The sequence below is a fragment of the Cololabis saira genome, chromosome 10 (assembly GCF_033807715.1).
Source record: "Cololabis saira isolate AMF1-May2022 chromosome 10, fColSai1.1, whole genome shotgun sequence".
Taxonomy (NCBI): Eukaryota; Metazoa; Chordata; class Actinopteri; order Beloniformes; family Belonidae; genus Cololabis; species Cololabis saira.
Genome location: NC_084596.1, coordinates 20435379 through 20458823, shown reverse-complemented (window position 1 = coordinate 20458823; position 23445 = coordinate 20435379). Strand labels below are relative to the sequence as shown.

Genomic DNA, 23445 nt, shown 5'->3' with positions numbered 1-23445 from the left:
ATCTATCTATCTATCTATCTATCTATCTATCTATCTATCTATCTATCTATCTATCTATCTATCTATCTAGATTCTGTTAGGAAATGGTAGTTGTTCGGACCCAGATGTAGGAGAGAGCAGGAGGCAGGGGTTCTCAAAAAAGCAGGATTTATCGTAAACTAACAAAAAGCGCTGCTTGACAGGATACAAAAAACTAGAGCTAAAAGCAAGAATCAAAAACTGCAAAACTGGGCTTGGGAAAAACACGGAGGGAGGAAATAATAAGGACCAGCAGGGATAAGGGGCCAACACATAGTCAAATTTCAGGGGGCTGTCCTCGGGGCCGGGCAGACCGGCCAGAGGGTCGTTCTCGGGACTGAGGCCTTGGCTTGGGGGGAAACAGAACCCTGGCGGCGAAATGTGGGGATTAATGTTGAGGTACAATTTCAAGAAAAAAGTTGAAATGTTAAGAAAAAAAGTCGAAATGTCGAGAAAAAAGTCGAAATGTTGAGAAGAAAGTTGGAATGTCAGGATTAATGTTGAAGTACAATTTCGGGGGACAAAGAATCCGAGGGGCCGGCTTTGGTCGAAATGTCGGGATTATTGTGGAAGTACAATTACGAGAAAAAAGTCGAAACGTCGAGAAAAAAGTTGAAATGTTGAGAAAAAAGTCGAAACGTCGAGAATAAAGTTGAAATGTCGGGATTAATGTTGAAGTACAATTTCAGGGGACAAAGAGTCCGAGGGGCCTGCTTCGGTCGAAATGTCGGGATTATTGTGGAAGTACAATTACGAGAAAAAAGTCGAAACGTCGAGAAAAAAGTTGAAATGTCAAGAATAAAGTTGAAATGTTGAGAAAAAAGTCGAAATGTAGAGAAAAAAGTCGAAATGTTGAGGAAAAGTCGAAACGTCGAGAATAAAGTTGAAATGTCGGGATTAATGTTGAAGTACAATTTCGAGAAAACAGTTGAAATGGTGAGAAAAAGTCAAAATGTCGAGAAGAAAGTTGAAATGTTGGGATTAATGTTGAAGTACAATTTTGGGGGACAAAGAGTCCGAGGGGCCTGCTGAGGGGCGTCCGGGACCACCGCCGGAACAGGAACTGATGCGTCCGGAACCACCGCTTCTCAAAAGCAAAGATTTATTTAATTCAAACAAAAGGCGCTGCTTTGCAGGAAGCCAAAAACTCGGAACTAGGATCAAAAATACCAAACTCATGGGAAACACGGAGGGAGGAAACAGTCTGGACCAGCAGGGAGAAGGGAAAGACAAGATCAGATATACAGAAGGGATAACGAGACACAGGTGCAGACAATCAGGGCAGATGGGAAACAGGAAGGTCAGACCAGAACTGAAAAACAAGGACACGGGCTTCAAAATAAAACAGGAAGTATCACACCCTGACAAAGGGTTTGCTGGAACGAGCCGCAGGACGGAACTCTCTGGTCCGGTGACCCAAGAGCAGCGACCTCCATGATTTTGCAGCGCTCTCCTTTTTTTTCGCCTACGACCTCAGATCAGACGAGACAACCCGCTGATTTAAGCATATTACTAAGCGGAGGAAAAGAAACTAACAAGGATTCCCTCAGTAGCGGCGAGCGAAGAGGGAAGAGCTCAGCGCCGAATCCCCGTCCGAGCGGCGGGCGTGGGAAATGTGGCGTACGGAAGACCGCTTGCCCGGTGTCAGTCGGGGGCCTGAGTCCTTCTGATTGTCTGCTGTGTGCGGGGAGTTTGGGGGAGAGGAGGAGTGGAGGATGGGGGGGGGGTTTGGGAGGAGGAGCGGGGCAATGATTGACAGGAAAGGGGGAAAAGGATGCGTTTTTCACAGGCAAAAAACACAGTCATAAAAAAAGCCAGGCATGGAGTACTGGAGTGAAGTTTTTCTTGTTACACCCTTTTAGACACATTTGAGGGATATTGGCCAAGACTTTTAATAGTGTTAAAAGCATGTTAAAAATTATGTCACAATACCTTTAACCGTTTAGACTGGATCTCCTGCTGGATCACCTGAAGGAGGTGACGGAGGTGATGAAGATCACTGAGAAACCTTATTTGATTCAAATAAAACTTTATTGATAAATGTTCAGCAGTTTTCAAGCTTCTTAACTAATCAATAACTAATAATCAGAATAATCAAAGCCCCCCCTCCAGCAGTAATCTACTATAAAGCCTCATTGCTGATGTCTTTGTTCAGTCGTGACTCTGCTCTGCCAGCTGCTGCGCTTCATCATCTTCATCTTCATCAGTGGGGGGTCGAGTTCGCCTAAAGAAACCCAACTGCACACACAACGTATATAAATATAATAATAATAATAATAATAATAATAATAATGATAATAATTTCAGACTTGACACTGACTGGTGCATTGCTGTGGAGTGTAGGGTAAACAACAAAGTGTTTACGATATTTAATGTTTATACACCTTATGAATAACATCAGAATGAACTCCTTTATTTCAGATAATACAAATGCTACTGTGTATGTGGTTGGTGATATGAATGCAGACCTCTCTGATAAACACTCACTGTTTGCTAAGCATATGCTACATTTTTGTGAGGAAAACAACCTAATATTATCTAGTCAGATGTTACCAGCTGAGAGCTTCACTTATAGTAGTGAAGCCTGGAACACAACATCTTGGCTTGATCATTGTATCAGCACTGCTGATGCTCATGCTAGCCTTCACTCAACGGAGGTTGTCTATGAGGCTTCCATGTCAGACCATGTTCCTGTCATGATGGTGCTTGATGAGGACAGCCTTCCAGAGATGTCTCAAGAGGTGAATAGTGCCTGGAGGGCTAAATTAGATTGGTCCAAACTCTCAAATGATGATGTTCGTACTTACTATGAGAGAACTAATGAACTGTTTGACAATCTACATTTGCACTATGATGCAATTTTATGTTCTGATGTGAATTGTACTGTAACTTCTCACTGCAAGGACTTATGTGCTCTCTATGACTGTGTTGTGGGGGCTATGTGGGAGGCCAGTAGACCTTTCCTTAGGTACGCTAATAAGAGAAAAAAGGTAAGCCAGGGTGGAATAAGCATTTGGCAGCTCAACATGCAGAGGCAAAGCTGACCCATATGGCTTGGGTGCTAGCAGGTCGGCCCAGACAGGGACCTGTCTTGGACTATAAAAAGCTAACTTACAAAAAGTATAAATATGACGATGAAAGCTGAGTCCATGGCTGGTGTGCTCCTTAGCCATTATGGAAATGGGTTCTGGAAGGAGGTAAGAGTAAGACAGGACTAATGCTTCTACCCAGTGCTATTGATGGTGTTTCTGGAGAGAACAATATAGCAGAACTGTGGAGGCAGCATTACTCTACGACATTTAACTGTGTGAAGAGTGACCCATATAATGTGGGTAACATTCTTAGTTGTGATGCTGTTGGGGTTACAGTAAATGAGGTCCACAAAGCAATAGAACAGCTTGCTGTTAACAAAGCTAGTGGCTCTGATAAGATCACTGCTGAGCACCTTAAACATGCCAGTCCTAAGGTTGCTGTTCTGCTCTCCATATGTTTTACTGGGCTCATGACACATAGTCTGTTGCCTCAATCTATGTTGTCTCTCACTCTGGTGCCGGTAATCAAGGTCAAAGCGGGCAAGGTGGGGAGCCTGGATAACTACAGACCAATAGCCTTAGCCAGTGTTATGTCCAAAGTCCTTGAAAGAGTCCTACTAGGTCAACTGGGTTCCTATTTTGGTTCTACTGACAATCCGTTTGGGTTTAAGGCCAAGCATAGGACTGATTTATGTATTTATGCTCTGAAAGAGGTTGTTGAAAAATATAGAAGCCAGAACTCCTCTGTTTTAGTAGGATTTGTTGATGCATCTTGAGCTTTTGACCGTGTGAATCACCAAAAGCTGCTTTTAAAACTGAAAGAAAGGGCTGTGCCTAGTAGCATTATCCGAATATTAGCTTTTTGGTATGCTAACCAGAGTATGCAGGTCAGATGGGGAAATGGGGTGTCTGCTCCTTTCTCTGTTGGAAATGGGGTCCGCCAGGGGGGGCTACTTTCGCCAGCCCTATTCAATTTATATGAATGATCTTTCAATGCAGTTAAATAACTGTAAGACTGGCTGTATGGGTGGGAACAATCGAGTAAACCAACTGATGTATGCAGATGATTTAGCTACACCTTCTCCCAGCAGTGCTGGGTTTCAACTGCTTTTGAATATCTGTACTGAATATGGTATAGCGTTCGATGTTAAGTATAATGCTAAAAAGAGTGTTGTGATGACCTGCAGGGCGAAAGGGGATAAGGACCTTTCCTTTCCGTCTTTCTTCCTGTCAGGACAAGTGCTTTCAGTGTGTAGCAAAGCAAAGTATCTTGGACATGCTATAACAGACCAAATGTCTGATGATGATTTGTATAGACAGCGTTGCATATATGCGCAACCAAATATGCTATGTAGGAAATTTCACTCATGCTCTAATGGAGTAAAGGCAAACCTGTTTAGAGCATATTGTACACCTCTCTATACTGCCCCACTGTGGGTCAAGTTCAAGAAGGCAAGCTTACACAAACTACAGGTTGCATATAATGATTGTATGAGAATTTTTAATGAGAAAACCAGGGAGGAGCAGTGCAAGTGAATTGTTCTGTAACATGGGCAATAATTCTTTTCATGCACTCGTGAGAAACTTGATGTACAGTTTTATGAGTTGTTTGGATGAGTCTCAAAACTCTATTATCAAACTGCTGGCTAACCCCTGCCTCAGTGCAACAAGATATCAGTCTCCGTTGTGGAGACACTGCTTTGAGTGTCTCTTGTTGTAGCTGTTGTCTTTTATGTACTTATGTTCTCTTAGTGTTTTTATGTGTCTGTATGTTTTTTAATGGACCTTGAAGTCTGCACAAATAAAGTTGATTATTAATAATAATAATAATAATAATAATAATAATAACAATAAAAATATAATAATAATATATCCGACTGGGTAGAGATGGTACCTTCCAGAAGATGCAGCAGACGACACACAGCAGCAGAAACCCACAGACGACGGACAGGAAAACGTATCCAAGCGGAACCGAGGAACCTTCATGAGGACGATGGAGAACACGGAGCCGGGTCTACACACACACACACACACACACACACACACACACACACACACACACACACACACACATTACTCACAGGTATATGTGTGTGTGTGTTAGAGCTGGGTATCAACACTGACCTCCCGATACGATACAATTCCGATACACTAGGTCCCAAGTCGATACAATTTCAGACACGATTCAATATCGATATTCTAGTTACGATACCAATTTTGCTTTAGCAATGGAAGGGATTCTCAAAAAAACTAAGGGTTGGTAGAGGGAGCAACGTCCAGGACTGACTTAGGTAGGAGCACTGGATGATTAAATGGATAAAAAATATTATTTTTTTTAATCGATATTTATGGATTTATGTATCGATAATCGTTCCTACACATGTATATCGATAAAATATCGATATATCGATATTTTTAATCCACCCCTAGTATGTGTGTGTGTGTGTGTGTGTGTGTGTGTGTGTGTGTGTGTGTGTGTGTGTGTGTGTGTGTGTGTGTGTACTACCTGTGTGTGTCCAGAGTCCAGGTTCGAGGGTTGGATCCTGGACGGGGCATCGATGACATCATAGGAAGCAGAGGAAACCAGGTCAAAGTTCAGCCGGGAAACCTGCAGGAAACACTTCCTGTTTACCTGAGAACACTTGTGTACCTGTGAGTGTGTACCTGTGTGTACTTGTGTGTACTTGTACTACCTGTGTGAGGGTGTGTGTACTTGTGTGTACATGTACTACCTGTGTGTACCTGTGTGTACTTGTGTGTACTTGTACTACCTGTGTGAAGGTATGAGTACCTATGTGTACCTGTGTGAAGGTGTGTGTACTTGAGTGTGTACTTGTACTACTTGTGTGAAGGTGTGTGTACTTGTACTACGTGTGAGAAGGTGTGTAGCCGTGAGTGTACTTGTGTGTACTTGTACTACCTGTGTATACCTGTGTATACCTGTGTGTACTTGTACTACCTGTGTGAAGGTGTGTAGCTGTAAGTGTGTACTTGTACTACCTGTGTGAAGGTGTGTAACTGTAAGTGTGTACTTGTACTACCTGTGTGATGGTGTGTAACTGTAAGTGTGTACTTGTACTACCTGTGTGAAGGTGTGTAGCTGTAAGTGTGTACTTGTACTACCTGTGTGAAGGTGTGTAGCTGTAAGTGTGTACTTGTACTACCTGTGTGAAGGTGTGTAGCTCCAACCGGGCCGAGACTCGGACCACGGCGCTGAAGCCCCGACCCAACGCCGTGACATCACACTCGAACCTGACGCAGTCCGTCTCACTGTTGTTACAGGCCTGTAACACACACACACACACACACACACACACACACACACACACACACACACACACACACACACACACACACACACACACACACACACACACACACACACACACACACACGCGCATATAAAAACACACACATGTATATACACACACATTCATGAAAACATTACACTTTTTATGACTCAGCAGCAGTGGAGGCCACGCCCACTCCCTCCCGGAGTGGGCGTGGCCTCCAGACAGGTGGACAGGTGGACAGCTAACGTCTAATTACCACGTGGACAGTTTGTCTCGGCGTGTTTGTCTCCTCCTGCTGGACGAGCCGGGGCCCTACAGTCTGCTGGGAGCGGTTGCCTAGCAACTGGAGAGACAGGTGAACAAAGACAGGTGAACAAAGACAGGTACAGGTGGGTTCAGGTGAACACAGACAGGTGAACACAGACAGGTACAGGTGGGTTCAGGTGAACACAGACAGGTGAACACAGACAGGTGAACACAGACAGGTGAACACAGACAGGTACAGGTGGGTTCAGGTGAACACAGACAGGTGAACACAGACAGGTACAGGTGGGTTCAGGTGAACAAAGACAGGTACAGGTGGGTTCAGGTGAACACAGACAGGTACAGGTGGGTTCAGGTTCGGAGGACCTCCCACCTCCAAGTGTGATGTGTTCAGGTTCCGGCAGGTGAGCGATTCCTCCGAGGCGTTGGCGGCGACGCGGAGCAGGAAGTGATGTCGCCAGGTAACGGGGACGTCCACCGTTAGCCGGGCGTTGACCGGGCTGGGGCCGCGGTTCCTCACCTGCAACCAGGTGATTGGTCAGGTGATCAGTCAGGTGATCTTTTTTTAATTTTATTTATTACACCAAGTGGACATAATACAAGATACAGACAGTGGACATACAGTACAAACAACAACAAAAGACAACATCGAGTTACAATGATATGTATCTAGGTGTGTGTGTGTGTGTGTGTGTGTGTGTGTGTGTGTGTGTGTGTGTGTGTGTGTGTGTGTGTGTGTGTGTGTGTGTGTGTGTGTGTGTGTGTGTGTGTGTGTGTGTAAATAATATAATGAACGTAAATAAATACATTAAGAATATGAATTTAAAAAAAAAACCAGATAATTGTCATATAGAGTGATATAATATAGCACGATATAATATAAAGTAATATATGTAATACTATAATAGCATATAATAATATAATAATATAATAATATCCTAATATAACATAATCATTTTTATAATATTATAACATATAACAAAATTATATCACCATACTAATATAATAATACTATAATATAACATATCATGAGATCTCATAAAATAATATAATAATACACAATAAAACAATATATCATGATAATGCCAAGAATAATTATTTAAATTAGAATTGGTAATATATATATATATATATATATATATATATATATATATATATATATATATATATATATATATATATATATATATATATATATATATATATATATATATTGCAATGAGGGGCGAGGTCGGACCGGGGCATCAGGGAGGCGAGCAGGGGGTCATGTGATCATCATGGTCAGGTGACCATCACGATCAGGTGATCATCACAGTCAGGTGATCATCACGGTCAGGTGATCATCACAGTCAGGTGATCATCACGGTCAGGTGACCATCACGATCAGGTGATCATCACAGTCAGGTGATCATCACGGTCAGGTGATCATCACGGTCAGGTGATCATCACAGTCAGGTGATCATCACAGTCAGGTGATCATCATGGTCAGGTGATCATCATGGTCAGGTGACCATCACGGTCAGGTGATCATCACGGTCAGGTGATCATCACGGTCAGGTGATCATCATGGTCAGGTGACCATCACGGTCAGGTGATCATCACAGTCAGGTGATCATCATGGTCAGGTGACCATCACGGTCAGGTGATCATCACGGTCAGGTGATCATCATGGTCAGGTGACCATCACGGTCAGGTGATCATCACAGTCAGGTGATCATCATGGTCAGGTGACCATCACGGTCAGGTGATCATCACGGTCAGGTGATCATCATGGTCAGGTGACCATCACGGTCAGGTGATCATCATGGTCAGGTGACCATCACGGTCAGGTGATCATCACAGTCAGGTGATCATCACAGTCAGGTGATCATCATGGTCAGGTGATCATCATGGTCAGGTGACCATCACGGTCAGGTGATCATCACGGTCAGGTGATCATCATGGTCAGGTGACCATCACGGTCAGGTGATCATCACAGTCAGGTGATCATCACAGTCAGGTGATCATCATGGTCAGGTGATCATCATGGTCAGGTGATCATCACGGTCAGGTGATCATCACGGTCAGGTGATTGGTCAGGTGACCTCCAGGTGACCTCACCTCGTAGACGTGCTCCACCAGCGGACCCTCGTCCTCCAGACTCCCAGCATGCACTGTAGGAGGCTGCCAGCCTGGGGGGGGCAGCAGGATGTCCGGGGGGGCGGAGCTTCTGCAGGAAGAGGGCGGAGCCAGGTGTTCAGTCCTGAAGGGACTCAGGTGTTGCTTATGGCAAGCCGTTTTAACATTTAATGGCTAAGTTTGACTACCCGGAATTAACATTGCAGATATCTATAACTGCATTTTGACTAGTCGTAATGTTATTCAAGATATCTATAACGTCATTTTGACTAGTAAAAACTCTAATTCAAGATATCTGTAATTACATTTTGACTAGGCAGAATGGAAGTTAAAGATATCTCCAATTTGAGATATCCCTAATTAAAATTAATTTCAAGATATCTATAACTGGATTATAGATATCTACATTTAAATTATGACTATCTGTAATTCCAGTTTGAGATATCTACAACGTCATTTTGACTAGTCATGATTCCAGTTCAAGATATCTACAACTTGGTTCTGACTAGTCATGATTCCAGGTCAAGATATCTACAACGTCATTTTGACTAGTCAGAATTAAATTGTAGATATATGAAATGACAATTGTGGACAGGAAGAATGTAATTGTAGATATCTGAAATGCTCTTTTTGACTAGAAAGAATTGAGTTGCGGAGATCTGCAACACATATCCAGTCTAGCTTGTAAATGTTAAAACGGCTTAGTCATAGTTGCTCAAAGGCCGGGGCGGAGTCGTACCCTCTGATCTCCAGCAAGGCGTCGGCTTCAACCTGGACCTTCACCTCCACCGAGGAGGAGCTGGAGTTCACCGGATTCTTACTAGGGGACAGACAGACAGGTTTTTATTCATTTTCTTTATTTCATTCATTGATAAAATAAAACAACAAACAATTCATTATAAACACAAACGTTCCTAAATTCTGAATGAAAGGGAGCAGAAAGAAGAAGAATCTTATTTAATCCCTTTTTCCCAAGAAATCAATTTACACAGAACGTATATTAAAAAACAACAACAAAGTAAACAAAAAACTAAAATAAAATAGCTGCCGGCCAACAAAGACAGTCCAATTCCTTTTTAAGTCCCAAGTTACAATTCAGTTAATACCATTCAACAACAACAAACAATGTTTATACATTTCATGAGTAGTTAGCAGTAGTTAGAATTAGTTATAAGTAGTAAGTACTAGCCAGCATCAGTTAGCATTAGTTAGCAGTATCTAGCATCAATTAGAATCAGTTAGCATTAATATAGCATCAGTTAGCAGCAGTTAGCATTAGTTAGCAGCAGTAGTTAGCATCAGTTAGCATTAGTTAGCAGTAGCTAGCAGTAGTTAGCATCATTTAGCAGTAGTTAGCATCAGTTAGCATCAGTTAGCAGTAGTTAGCATCAGTTAGCATCAGTTAGCAGTAGTTAGCATCAGTTAGCATTAGTTAGCAGTAGTTGGCATCAGTTTGTAGTAAGTTAGCATCAGTTAGCAGTAGCTAGCATTAGTTAAAAGTAGTAAGCATTAGCTAGCATCAGTTAGCATTAGTTAGCAGTAGCTAGCATTAGTTAGCAGTAGCTAGAATCAGTTAGCATTAGTATAGCATCAGGTAGCAGTAGTTAGCAGTAGGTAAGCATCAGTTAGCATCAGTTAGCAGTAGTTAACATTAGTTACCATTAGTTAGCAGTAGTTTACATTAGTTAGCATTAGTTAGCATTAGTTTTATTATTTATTTATTCTTTATTTCGTTCATTGATAAAATAAAACAACAAACAATTTAATATAAACACAAATGTTCATAAATTCTGAACGAAAGGGAGCAGAAAGAAGGAGAATCTTTTTTAATCTGCCCCTTTTTCCCAAGAAATCAATTTACAAAGAAGGTAAATTAAAAAACAACAACAAAGTAAACAAATAAAACTAAAATGAAATAAAATAGCTGCCGGCCGACACAGACAGTCACATTCCTTTTTAGTTCCCAAGTTACAATTCAGTTAATACTATTCAACAACAACAAACAATGGCCGGGTTTCCCAGATCCAACCTCTCTTAAGGATTTAAGAGAGGTTCAAAGAAGGTTTCCACTTAGAGAGAACCCTAAGATACGGGTGTTTCCCAGATGACTTCTTAACACCGTTCTTTAGTTTCGCTCTTTCAGAAGCTCTTTGGAGGAGCTGTCCGGTTCTGAAACCAACTCAATCGATGCCAGGCAAATCGATCACCGATCACTATCAGCGCATTTTCACACGCAGCACTGCTACCTAACGCACTAATTCCCTGCTGCCTGTGCGTTATGTGTGTTATAATGAAAAATTAAGATGATAAATATAATTCAATTACCCTTTTTCACGATGAAAACAAGACGGCAACTAAATAAGAAGTATTCTGGGTAAGAGACTAATGAGGAAATGTATTGTTTTGTTATTAAATGTGAAAGATGGACGAATTAGGACAAATTATCTTAACGAACAGCATATAGGACCACATTGTATTCTCGTGACTCGTAAAACAGAATCCTTCACCTCAAAAAAATATTCTGACGTTTATTTAGCTGCCTTTTTCACTATTAAACAGAATATTGCATTCATCAACGTTGAATTTGCGGATGTTTGGAGACACACGGTGGGTGTGTGGAGACGCGCAGCTGGTGGCTCACCTGCCAACACGGAGCTCACGCCAGACGCCAGAAGAGAAGGTGATGGCCATAATTGGCAAGACGGCATCTGAGGGCATTGAGGGCGGGGTAGATGTCCTGGGGAACCAGGGGCTGTCGGAACCGGTGGATGAGCCATCTGGGAGCGGGGTCAGACCAGCACCACCAACCTCCCCGCCCCCGGCTCCAAGTACCGAGTCCGAGGAATACGTCGCCCTACACCCACTCTCCCGCCTGTCCCCGAGCTCCAACCTGCACCAGCAAGAACCGGCGTCTGCATGCGGGGCGGCCGCACACAGCGCCCTGCTATCAGCACCTGCACCTGCAGCAAGACGCTGGTGGAGCTGGAGAGGGAGAAGCTCGGAGTGCTGCAGCATATAGAAGAGGGCGACAAATCATGATATTGATTCATTTCCTGACATGTGTTTATATTCACGGTTGAATTAAACTTGGTTCTCTTTTCATTCTTGTGTTGTGTGATTCATAGGGGTTTCAAAACTACACAGAGGGTCCCTGTGAATTGACCATTTTATTGATATACTCCAAGAATACTCATGCATGTATAAGTGTGTGCGTAATGTACGCTTTACGCATGACACACGCGCCTCTTCCAGCCAAAACCATATGTAAACTCCCGAACACTTTCAAGAATACTTTGCTTTAATGTTCAATGCTACACCTTCAAAGCACTGAAACAGCACTGAAATATTGCAGCAATAAAATATTCTTGAAAGTTAGTGGCGGAGTTTAGTAGTTTTTAGACAGTTATGGGTGGTGTGGTGATAGTGCGTTTATTGCTGTTTTTTTTTTTTCTTAACGTTTGGGGATTAGGGGAGTTGGTTGGTGCTCAGCTGACTGCTTGGTGACTGGTGAAAGGGAAGTGAAATCAGAAAAACAGGTCGATGAGCTCCCGTCTTCTCTGGACACCGGCTTGGTGGAGTGCTGCTCGGGCATCGTTCGGAGGTCCGGGGACCGGAGCTCCGGGGAGGTCCAGGGACCGGAGGTGGGGCATCGTCGTCTTCAGAATCCGCGTCCTCATCCAAGGGAGGCAGCTCATCTGGTCCGGCGGGCACAGTCATATTGTGAAGCATGGCGATGACTACGATGAGGGAGGGTGGATGTGTTTTTGATGTGCCCTGAAGCATTTTTGAGTGTGGTACATTATCTCATATATGCACGCAGATGTGGGATGTGTGCAGACAAATTATGGTAAATGATGATCCTTTTATTTTTACGTAATGCATAAAACATATACAGGAACACACTTGTTATTCCTTATTTTTCTTTTTTTCCCCTTTGCTGTCACCAATGAATGCTAAACAATATAAATCTAAAGTATAAAATAAATCAAAATTTGTGCGGGGTGCATTGTTTTAATATCTCATTGCTTGGTGTGATATTGATTTGCCTGACGCGCCTGGATCCGTGAGTCTTTGTTCACTAAGATGGTTGTAAAGAGTGGGTCAGCAGCATCTTTCATTTCCTTCTTAATGAAAGAGATACTTAAGCTAAGAGCGACTCTGGGGAACGCGATTTTCTTTCACAGGCTCCTTAAGAAGGTTTGAAAGAAGTCTTTCGCTGTTAAGAGCTACTTAACTGATCTGGGAAACCGGGCCAATGTTTACACCTTTCATGACAATGGGTATGTCAATCAAACGTAACTAACAAATTTCATTATATTTCCTTAACATACTGGCTTTAATTGTTCTTTTGAATGTAATGTTTAAATTGGATTCTTTGGTTTCTTTCTTCTTCCTTTCACAGAAACACAACGTTCCATCAATTTAGTCCTGAATCTTGTTTTTTTTTAAAGATCTCTGTTCCTTTTAAGTTATACTTGCTTTCTCTCTTTTCAAATCTTTTCTTAACGTTGATTGGTAAAGTTTTCTTATGAGCTTTAAACAAAACAATTTTAACTGAAGGGACTGAGTATTAGGGCCAAACTAAGACAAAAAAGAATTGGAAATTACGAGAATAAAGTCATAATATTATGAGAATAAAGTCATAAAATTACGAGAATAAAGTCGATTTTTATTTAATTATGACTTTATTCTTGTAATATTACGACTTTATTCTCATAAAATTACGACTTTATTCTCTTAATATTACAACTTTATTTTCGTAAAATTACGACTTTATTCTCATAAAATTACTACTTTATTCTCGTAATATTACGACTTTATTCTCGTAACATTACGACTTTATTCTCGTAATTTTACGACTTTATTCTCGTAATTTTACGACTTTATTCTCGTAATATTACGACTTTATTCTCATAAATTACGATTTAATTCTCGTAATATTATGACTTTATTCTCGTAATATTATGACTCTATTCTCATAAATTACGACTTTATTCTCGTAATATTACGACTTTATTCTCATAAATTACGACTTAATTCTCATAATATTATGACTTTATTCTCGTAATATTACGACTCTATTCTCATAAATTCCGACTTTATTCTCGTAATATTATGACTTTATTCTCGTAATATTATGACTTTATTCTCATAAATTACGACTTTATTCTCATAAATTACGACTTTATTCTCGTAATATTAAGACTTTATTCTCGTAATATTACGACTTTATTCTCATAAATTACGACTTTATTCTCGTAATATTACAACCTTATTCTCGTAACATTATGACTTTATTCTTGTAACCTTACGACTTTATTCTCTTAATATTACGACTTTATTCTCGCAACTTTACGACTTTATTTTCGTAACATTACGACTTTATTCTCATAAATTACGACTTTATTCTCGTAATATTACGACTTTATTCTCGCAACATTACGACTTTATTCTCGTAATATTACGACTTTATTCTCGTAACATTACGACTTTATTCTCGTAATTTTATGACTTTATTCTCGTAATATTACGACTTTATTCTCGTAATTTTACGTCTTTATTCTCGTAATGTTACGACTTTATTCTCATAAATTACGACTTAATTCTCGTAATATTACGACTTTATTCTCGTAACATTACGACTTTATTCTCGTAATTTTACGACTTTATTCTCGTAATATTACGACTTTATTCTCATAAATTACGACTTTATTCTCGTAATATTATGACTTTATTCTCGTAATATTACGACTTTATTCTCATAAATTACGACTTTATTCTCGTAATATTATGACTTTATTCTCGTAATATTACGACTCTATTCTCATAAATTACAACTTTATTCTCATAAAAATTACAACTTTATTCTCATTATATTCTGAATATTTACGACTATTACAACATTATTCTTGTAATATTACGACTTTATTCTCATAAAAATTACAACTTTATTCTCATTATATTCTGAATTGATTCTAGTAATATTACGACTTTATTCTCGTAATATTATGACTTTATTCTCGTAACATTACGACTTTATTCTCGTAATTTTACGACTTTATTCTCGTAATAATACAACTTTATTCTCATAAATTACGACTTTCTTCTCATGAATTACAACTTTATTCTCGTAATTTCTCTTTTTTTTTGTTTTAGTTTGGCCCTAATACTCCGTCGTAAGACTAAAATGAACAGGTGGACAGGAGGACAGGAGGACAGGTGGACAGACAGGTGGACAGCTGGACAGGTGGACAGACAGGTGGACAGGTGGACAGACAGGTGGACAGGTTGACAGCTGGACAGGTGGACAGACAGGTGGACAGGTTGACAGCTGGACAGGTGGACAGACAGGTGGACAGGTTAACAGCTGGACAGCTGGACAGACAGGTGGACAGACAGGTAGACAGGTGGACAGACAGACAGGTGGACACTGAGGTGGACAGGTGGACAGACAGGTGGACAGACAGGTGGATAGACAGGTGGACAGAAAGGTGGACAGACAGACAGGTGGAAAGACAGGTGGAGAGAAAAGTGGACAGACAGACAGGTGCACAGACAGGTGGACAAGTGTCTTACCTGCGGATCCGGAGGATGAAGCTGAGGTTCTCCACCTCCTCCAGGTGACCGACGCTGAACAGCAGCTCCGTCTGCAGCTGCAGGAACAGAGATTAGAACCATCAACCCCCCAGAACAGGACCAGGACCAGGACCAGGACCTGGACCTGGACCAGGACCTGGACCTGGACCTGGACCAGGACCAGGACCTGGACCTGGACACACACACACACACACACACACACACACACACACACACACAAACAAACACATGAATACACACACACACATACAGTATAAGAACCTAAATAACAACCTATATAAGATTGTATATAAGAACCTAAATAACAACCTATATAAGAAGGTATATGGACCAGGGCCTGGACTTGGACCACTTGTCCAGGTAACTCACCTGTCCTCCTCCTATCAGGGGGTTCCCAAGTTCACAGACGACGACAATGGTCTGGTTCTCCTTCCTCTGGAGGCAAATCAGCCGGTCCTGCCCCTGTAATACACACATATACACTTATACACACTTATACACACTTATGCACACTTATGCACACATATACACACATGTACCCCCTTATACACACATGAATACATGTATAAACATATACACACTTATACACATGTACACACACATAAACAAATATACACACATGTACACACACATGTACACACAAATACACACATGTACACGTATACGCACATATAAAACACATGTACACACATGTACACACTTAAACACACTTATGCACACATATACACACATGTACACACTTATACACACATGTACACACTTATACACACATGAATACATGTACACACATACAGTATACACTTATACACACATGAATACATGTATAAACATATACACACTTATACACATGTACACACACATATACACACATGTACACACACATGTACACACATGTACACACTTAAACACACATATATACACACATACACACAGGTACACACTTATACACACATATACACCACATGTACACACATATAAACACTTATACACACTTATACACACATATACACACTTATACACACATATACACACTTATACACACACGTATACACACTTATACACACATATACACACTTATACACACACGTATACACACTCACACACACACACACACACACACACACACACACATACACATATATATACACATATATACACACACATACACACACATACATACACTTCTTCAGTTGTGTGTGTTTGGCGAGGTGTGTTTGTGTGTGTGTGTGTGTGTGTGTGTGTACGTGAGTGTGTGTGTCTATGTGTGTGTGTGTTCCACCTGACTACTCTGGAAGTGTGTGTTTCTGAGTGTGTGTGTGTGTGTGTGTGTGTGTGTGTGTGTCTATGTATGTGTGTGTGTGTGTGTGTGTGTGTGTGTGTGTGTGTGTGTGTGTGTGTGTGTGTGTGTGTGTGTGTGTGTGTGTGTGTGTGTGTGTGTATGTGTGTGTGTTTGTTCCACCTGGCTGCTCTGGAAATGTGTGTTCTCCGGCACTCGAACCACCAGTTCGCTCTCATAAGCTCCTTCACCGTCGTTCCTGGCCGAGACTGACAGCAGCACCGTCTGGTCATCCCCCACAAACACGCTGGGGGACACACTGAGTACACACATGGATACAGACACATGGATACACACACACATGTATACACACAGACACACGTTTGCCCTTCTATCAGAGCTAGCAGGGACACTTGGATGTGACACTTCAAAAACCCCCAAATGTCCTTCCTCCCTGCAGCTGTGAGACTACACAACCAGCACTGCTCACAGTAGACCACAAACAATACAAACAATCCTGACAATAAAAACCATTCTGCAACGGGCATAAATAACATCTGTAAATATCCATCTGTTTTTCTTTTTGTATACTAGAATTTTTTTATTTATTACTATTTTTATTCTCCTTCTTATTCTTCTTCTTATTATTATTGTATATACTGTTTATAGTGTTATAGTGTTTATTATTATTATTATTGTTGTGTGATATTGTGTGATATTGATGCCTCTTGTTTTGCACTATCCCCTTTGCTGCTGTAACCTGGAAATTTCCCCTCTGGGGGACTATTAAAGGATTTCTTATCTTATCTTATCTTATATTGGAAAAAAATGTGCCATCTTCATTTAGAATGAGAACCTAAATAACGTACTATAAAATCATAACTAAGATCCTAAATAATAACTTACATAAGAACTTAAATAACAACCTATATAAGAATGTATATAAGAACCTGAAAAATAACCTATATAAGAACCTAAATAATAACCTATATAATAACCTATATAAGAACGTAAATAATAACCTATATAAGAATGTAAATATAAAACCTATATAAGAACGTATATAAAAACCTAAATAATAACCTATATAAGAACATATATAATAACCTATATAAGAACGTAAATAATGACCTATATAAGAATGTATATAAGAACCTGAATAATAACCTATATAAGAACGTATATAAGAACCTGAATATTAACCTATATAAGAACGTATATAAGATATTTTTAAACCCTTCTGTCCCGTTAGAGTTTAGACATCCTGCAGAGGTTCTACAGATGATGTCCTACAGATGTTCTACAGAGGTTCTACAGATGATGTTCTGTAGATGTTCTACTCACGGTACAGCGCTCAGCTTCAGGTCAGGAATACAGACGTTATCATCCCCACAGTCCAGGATGATCCTGGTCTACACACACACACACACACACACTCTTAGGTCAACACTGAACAGAGATGTACAGGTGTGTGTGTGTGTATATATATATATATATATATATATATATATATATATATATATATATATATATATATATATATATATATATCAAATCAAATCAAATCAAATCAAACTTTATTTATATAGCACTTTTCCTACAAATAATGAAACACAAAGTGCTTAACAGAAAAAAAAAAAACAAGAAAAAACAAATAAACATAAAACTTATTAATGCCCCCCCCCCCCCCTCCCCCCTTCCCGCAGACAAAAGCACACTACAATACACCTAAATTCCTAACACACACAGACACGCACGCAGACACATGGTGTAGACATGGCTAGGCACAGAGGATCCAGGTGAGGAAACGGTAACAGGGAGCCGTCCACGCCAGGAGGTCTCATAGCCCGCAGCTACAAGGGGGGGGGGGCCCACAGAGACCATCCCGGCCCGGACGGATAGAGGAGTCCACACCACAGCGGTGAAGCCGTGGTACAGAGCTCCACAACCATCCAGGCCAGAACGACCCCCAGGACGACCCCCTGCAGGCCAGAGTCACTCCCAGCATGGAGGCTCCCCATGAGGAAACACTGGAGATAAAAGCTACAAGAAAACAGGATAAAATACACTAAAGGAGTTTATAAAAAACATAAAACATACAAACATAAAATCCTAAAAGTATGTCTAGAAAGTAAGACATTAAAAACTAAAATAATAAAACAGTAAAATGTATAAAATAGACCATAAATAACAACTAAAATATTTAGATAAAACATTGAGATTAAACAAAAATAAAATGCGATAAGAAAGGATAAACTAAATATAAAACAGAGCAGTAAGATTCAATAAAAATAAGGGTGAGCATAAGAAATGTAAAAGAGTTAAATGAGTCAGTTAAAAGCCTGATTAAAGAGATGGGTCTTGAGCCTCTTTTTAAAAACATCAACAGTCTCTGCGGCCCTGAGGTTCTCCGGGAGGCTGTTCCACAATCGGGGACCATAAAAACTGAATGCCGCCTCCCCGTGTGTCCTGGTTCTAACTTTTGGTATGGTTAAAAGGCCAGCACCGGAGGACCTCAGGGTCCGCGAGGGTTGATAGGGTAAAAGTAGTGCAGACAAATAAGAAGGCCCAAGACCATTAAGACACTTAAAAACTAGTAAAAGAACCTTAAAATCGATCCTGAAGCGCACGGGGAGCCAATGCAGCGATTTTAAAACAGGTGTAATGTGCTCCCGCCCTCTGATCCTCGTCAGCACGCGTGCGGCTGAATTCTGTAATAATTGTAGGTTGTACATGTTCTTTTTAGGAAGACCAGAGAGCAGGGCGTTACAATAATCTAAACGACATGAGATAAAAGCATGCATTAGCACCTCCGTACTGGCCTGAGAGAGAAACGGGCGGACTCTGGCTATGTTCTTAAGATGGTAAAAACCGATCTTTGTTATGTTTTTAATATGTGGAATAAAAGTGAGCTCAGAGTCAAAAATCACGCCCAGATTTTTAACTGATTTTGAGGGTTTAAAATCCTGTAACTTTGGTAAAAGTTTCTCTCTCTGGCCTTCGGGACCGATGAGTAAAATCTCTGTTTTGCCCTGGTTGAGCTGTAGGAAGTTTGCTGCCATCCATGACTTGATGTCTAAAATACAGTTAAAAAGGGCATCAATTGGCCCAGTGTCATCAGGAGACACGGCGATGTACAGTTGCGTATCGTCAGCGTAACTATGGAAGCTGATGCCGTGTCTCCTGATGACGTCCCCAAGGGGCAGCATGTACAGATTAAAAAGAGTTGGACCTAAAATTGACCCTTGGGGAACCCCACACTTTATCTTATAGGTTCCTGAGGAACATGTATCCATACTTACGAAGAAACGTCGATCAGTGAGGTAGGACGTGAACCATTTAAGAACAGTACCAGAGAGGCCGACCAGGTGCTTCAGTCTGTTTAATAAAATGTGATGGTCTACTGTATCGAAGGCGGCGGTTAGATCCAGCAGAACCAAGACTGTGAGTTTTTGGTTATCTAAATTGCACCTGATGTCATTTAAAATCTTTAAAAGTGCTGTCTCTGTACTGTGGTTCATCCTAAAACCGGACTGATGAGCCTCTAAAATGTGTGTTGAGTTTAAAAATTCATTCACTTGATTAAAAACAAGTTTTTCTAAAATTTTACTTAAAAACGGTAAGTTGGATACAGGCCGGTAGTTATTTAAAACATTGGGGTCCAACCCACTCTTCTTCAGAAGGGGCTTCACCACCGCCGTTTTAAAGGCGGCGGGGAAGGCACCCGTCTGAAGAGAGCAGTTGACCAAATACAAAAGCTGTTCCTCAAAGAACCCATAGAGTGTTTTAAAAAACGGTGTGGGAATGGGGTCTTAAAGGCAGGTTGTGGGCTTTACCTTGGAGAAAACTCTACAAAGTGTCCCCGCATCAACCAAGGCAAAACTCTCCAGTGTTTCCTCAGGTAAAAGCATTGATCCAGGTGTGTTAAGAGTTAAAATCTGTTGAGATAAAAGACTGGATCTAATGTCATCAATTTTACCCCTGAAGTGGTCTGCAAAATCGTCACAGAGGGCATCTGTTGCTGTCTTATGGGATCTGTTCAGGTTTCCATTTGTTAGAAGATCTATTGTGGAGAAAAGGAATTTGGAATTGTTTTTGTTATTTAGAATTAGGTTTTTGAAATGGGCGGTTCTTGCTTTTTTAATACTGTTATTGTAGTACTTAAGGTGTTGGCAAAAAATGTCATAATGAACTGTTAATTTTGATTTCCTCCATCTTCTTTCGGCACTCCTGCAGTTTCTTTTTAGTTTCTTTATTTCCTCAGTTCTCCATGGGGGTGTAGGTTTTCTGCTAATTCTTTTAGTTAAAATCGGAGCCACTGAGTCCAGCGTTGTTTTGAGTATTTTGTTAAAATTGTCAACGATAAAATCACAGGGAGCTGGTAAAATTTCTGCAGGAGTGTTCTGTAAAATCTGGATAAAATTTGCAGCCACTTCAGGAGTTAGGTTACGTTTCCTCACCGTTCTCACCGGGGCCTCCCGCTGGTTAAAACTGGTGATGTTAAAAAACACGCAAAAATGGTCAGACACAGCCAGGTCCACAACAGAGCACGCACCCAGGGACAGGCCGTAGGTTATGACCAGGTCCAGGGTGCGCCCCCTGCTGTGGGTCGGCTGTGTGACATGTTGCTTAAAATCTAGACAGTTTAAAAGGTTTAAAAATTCTCTGGATACTGGGTCTGAGATGTTGTCTAAGTGCAGATTAAAATCGAAAGTTACGCCTGTAACTACGGTTCTATGAGTCCCGGATGACCGCCAGGCGGTGCTGTAAGCACTGGATATCTTCCCTCGCGCATGCGCATGTCGAGTACAATACCAACAATGTCACGTCACCCGTGACCCCTGCATGACCCCCGGAAGGGTATATCTTCCGGCGTCAGCATGGGATCGGCTCCTAGAATCTTCTCGCGAGCACGAGGATTCGGAGTGACCGGCAGGCCTGGCGGTCATCCGGGACTCATAGAACCGTAGTTACAGGCGTAACTTTCGTTCTATTTCGTCCCTACTAACCGCCAGGCGGTGCTGTAAGCACTGGATGACCAATACCAACAATGTCACGTAGGATCCCGGTCACATACCTCACTGACCAGGGGCAGAAGGACCCGGGAGTAGAACCACGCCCAATGGTTGGGGAGTGGCGACATTGATCCGGTAAAACCTGGAGAACGTGTCTGGCGACGTCCATGAAGTCGCGGTGCAGATGTCCTCCAGAGGCACCCCCTGCAGGGCAGCCGAGAAGCCGCAACGCTTCTGGTCGAGTGGCACCTTACCCCCACTGGTAAGGGGCGGCCACTGGCCCTGTGGGCGCGCTCGACGGTGTCCACCACCCAGTGGGACGGTGCTGTCCAGAAACAGCACACCCCCTGTTGGGGCCACCATGGCAGAGAACAAGCTGCTCCGCCCGTCGCACAGGCGCGGTAGCATAAGCAGCAAGGGCCCGTACGGGGCACAAAGGGCTTGGCCCACTCTCTGCAGGACCTAGGGCAGGAACGCCACGTTCGGCCACAACGTAGCCCCTGAGCTGACTGACAGGGCATGTAACTCATCGACTCGCCGATGTCATGGCGAGGAGAAAAGCTATCTCCATAGAGAGCCACTTCAGGCCCACCCGGGCCAAGGGCCCAAAAGGGTGGAGAAGAGAGGGCACCTAGCGCCATGGGCAGGTCCCACACTGCTCGGGGGTTTACATGTACGTTTATGTTCAGGTTCTCTGGAAAGCGTCTAGAGACAACACCTGTTGTATTAGACGCTATATAAAAATCGAATGGAATCGAAAACTGGGGCCTTTGGGCTCCTCGGGGGGGGCAGCCTCAGAGCCCCCCTGAGAAAGAGAAACCAGCCGGCGGCACCCCACGGCGGCATTCTCAACCAGGGCATGTTGCGATGAAATGACCGCCACATACACCCTTAAAGTGGACTGAGCACGGCCACCATCCAGGAGGGACCGAAGGGACCCCAGGACCGTGGCCACGGGGCAAAGAACAGGGTCCTCTGCCCCGTCTGCACACCAGACAGAGAATCTCCCCCACTCGCACTCATACCAGAGGCGGGTGGGAGGCACATGGGCATTCGAGATGCCAGCTCTGACGGGTTCAGGACAGCTCGACAACAATGGGTCGGGCGCCGCAGCGGCCAGACTCAGAGCCAAAAGCGACGGGGTCGGGGTGCAAAACCTGAATCCCCAGCTGGAAAAGACGGTCCCTTTGAGGGGCGTCATGTTGTGTCGCAGCAGAGCCCCCGCAGCAGTGGAAACTATGTTTCCCCGGTCGGAAGGGGGCCACCAAGAGGAGCCCGTGAGCCCTCTGGAGGACCCTCTGCAAAGGCGGCTTGCGCCGGGAGAGGAAGTCCGTCACCCGGTTCCTGTCTCCAGGCAGGAACAACGCCCGAAGGCCGGGCAGGCGAGGAGCTGTCCACGCTAGGAGGCCCCGGGACACCTGCAGCAGCTGTGCAGAGTCGGGGCCCCCTCTGGTGGCCGATCAAGGAACAGTGGACACACTGTCCGACCGACCCGGCACGTGCCTCCCCCACAGGAGTTGCAAAAAATGTTAGTGTGAAGTGCAGAGCCCAGAGCTCCAGCACGTTGATGTGGCGCGTGCGGACCCGGGAGGACTACTGATGACAGCCTCCCGGCAGGGAGGGGCCAGCGCCTAAGGGCACACCCCTCAGCCGGAATGTCCCGCCTTTCCAGGGTGCAAGGGTATAGACACACACCCGCGAAACCCTGACCAGCCTGCGCCCGTGCCTCTTGGCATCCAGGCGAGGCTGTCCAGCCACATTGCAGGGGGCGTAGCGACAGCAGGCCCAAAGGTATAAGAGGGGCAAGGGTTGCCATCACGCACCTGGTGAAA

At 42.7% G+C, this 23445-nt stretch overlaps 1 protein-coding gene across 1 annotated transcript in view; it reads right to left on the bottom strand.

Annotated features, from left to right (window-relative positions):
* Positions 1 to 2109: 2109 nt before the first annotated feature.
* Positions 2110 to 23445, bottom strand: part of itga2b (integrin, alpha 2b) — a 56858-nt gene continuing 35522 nt past the window's right edge. Inside the window, exons 20-31 of the mRNA XM_061731961.1 lie at positions 17943 to 18010; positions 16782 to 16917; positions 15692 to 15784; positions 15302 to 15378; positions 9465 to 9545; positions 8708 to 8816; positions 6981 to 7127; positions 6600 to 6686; positions 6215 to 6334; positions 5557 to 5658; positions 4945 to 5064; positions 2110 to 2256 (exon numbers count right to left, since the gene is read on the bottom strand). Of these exons, the coding sequence (XP_061587945.1) occupies positions 2170 to 2256; positions 4945 to 5064; positions 5557 to 5658; positions 6215 to 6334; positions 6600 to 6686; positions 6981 to 7127; positions 8708 to 8816; positions 9465 to 9545; positions 15302 to 15378; positions 15692 to 15784; positions 16782 to 16917; positions 17943 to 18010 (1227 nt within the window). The 3' untranslated portion in view covers positions 2110 to 2169. The remainder of the gene's footprint in view (positions 2257 to 4944; positions 5065 to 5556; positions 5659 to 6214; positions 6335 to 6599; positions 6687 to 6980; positions 7128 to 8707; positions 8817 to 9464; positions 9546 to 15301; positions 15379 to 15691; positions 15785 to 16781; positions 16918 to 17942; positions 18011 to 23445) is intronic.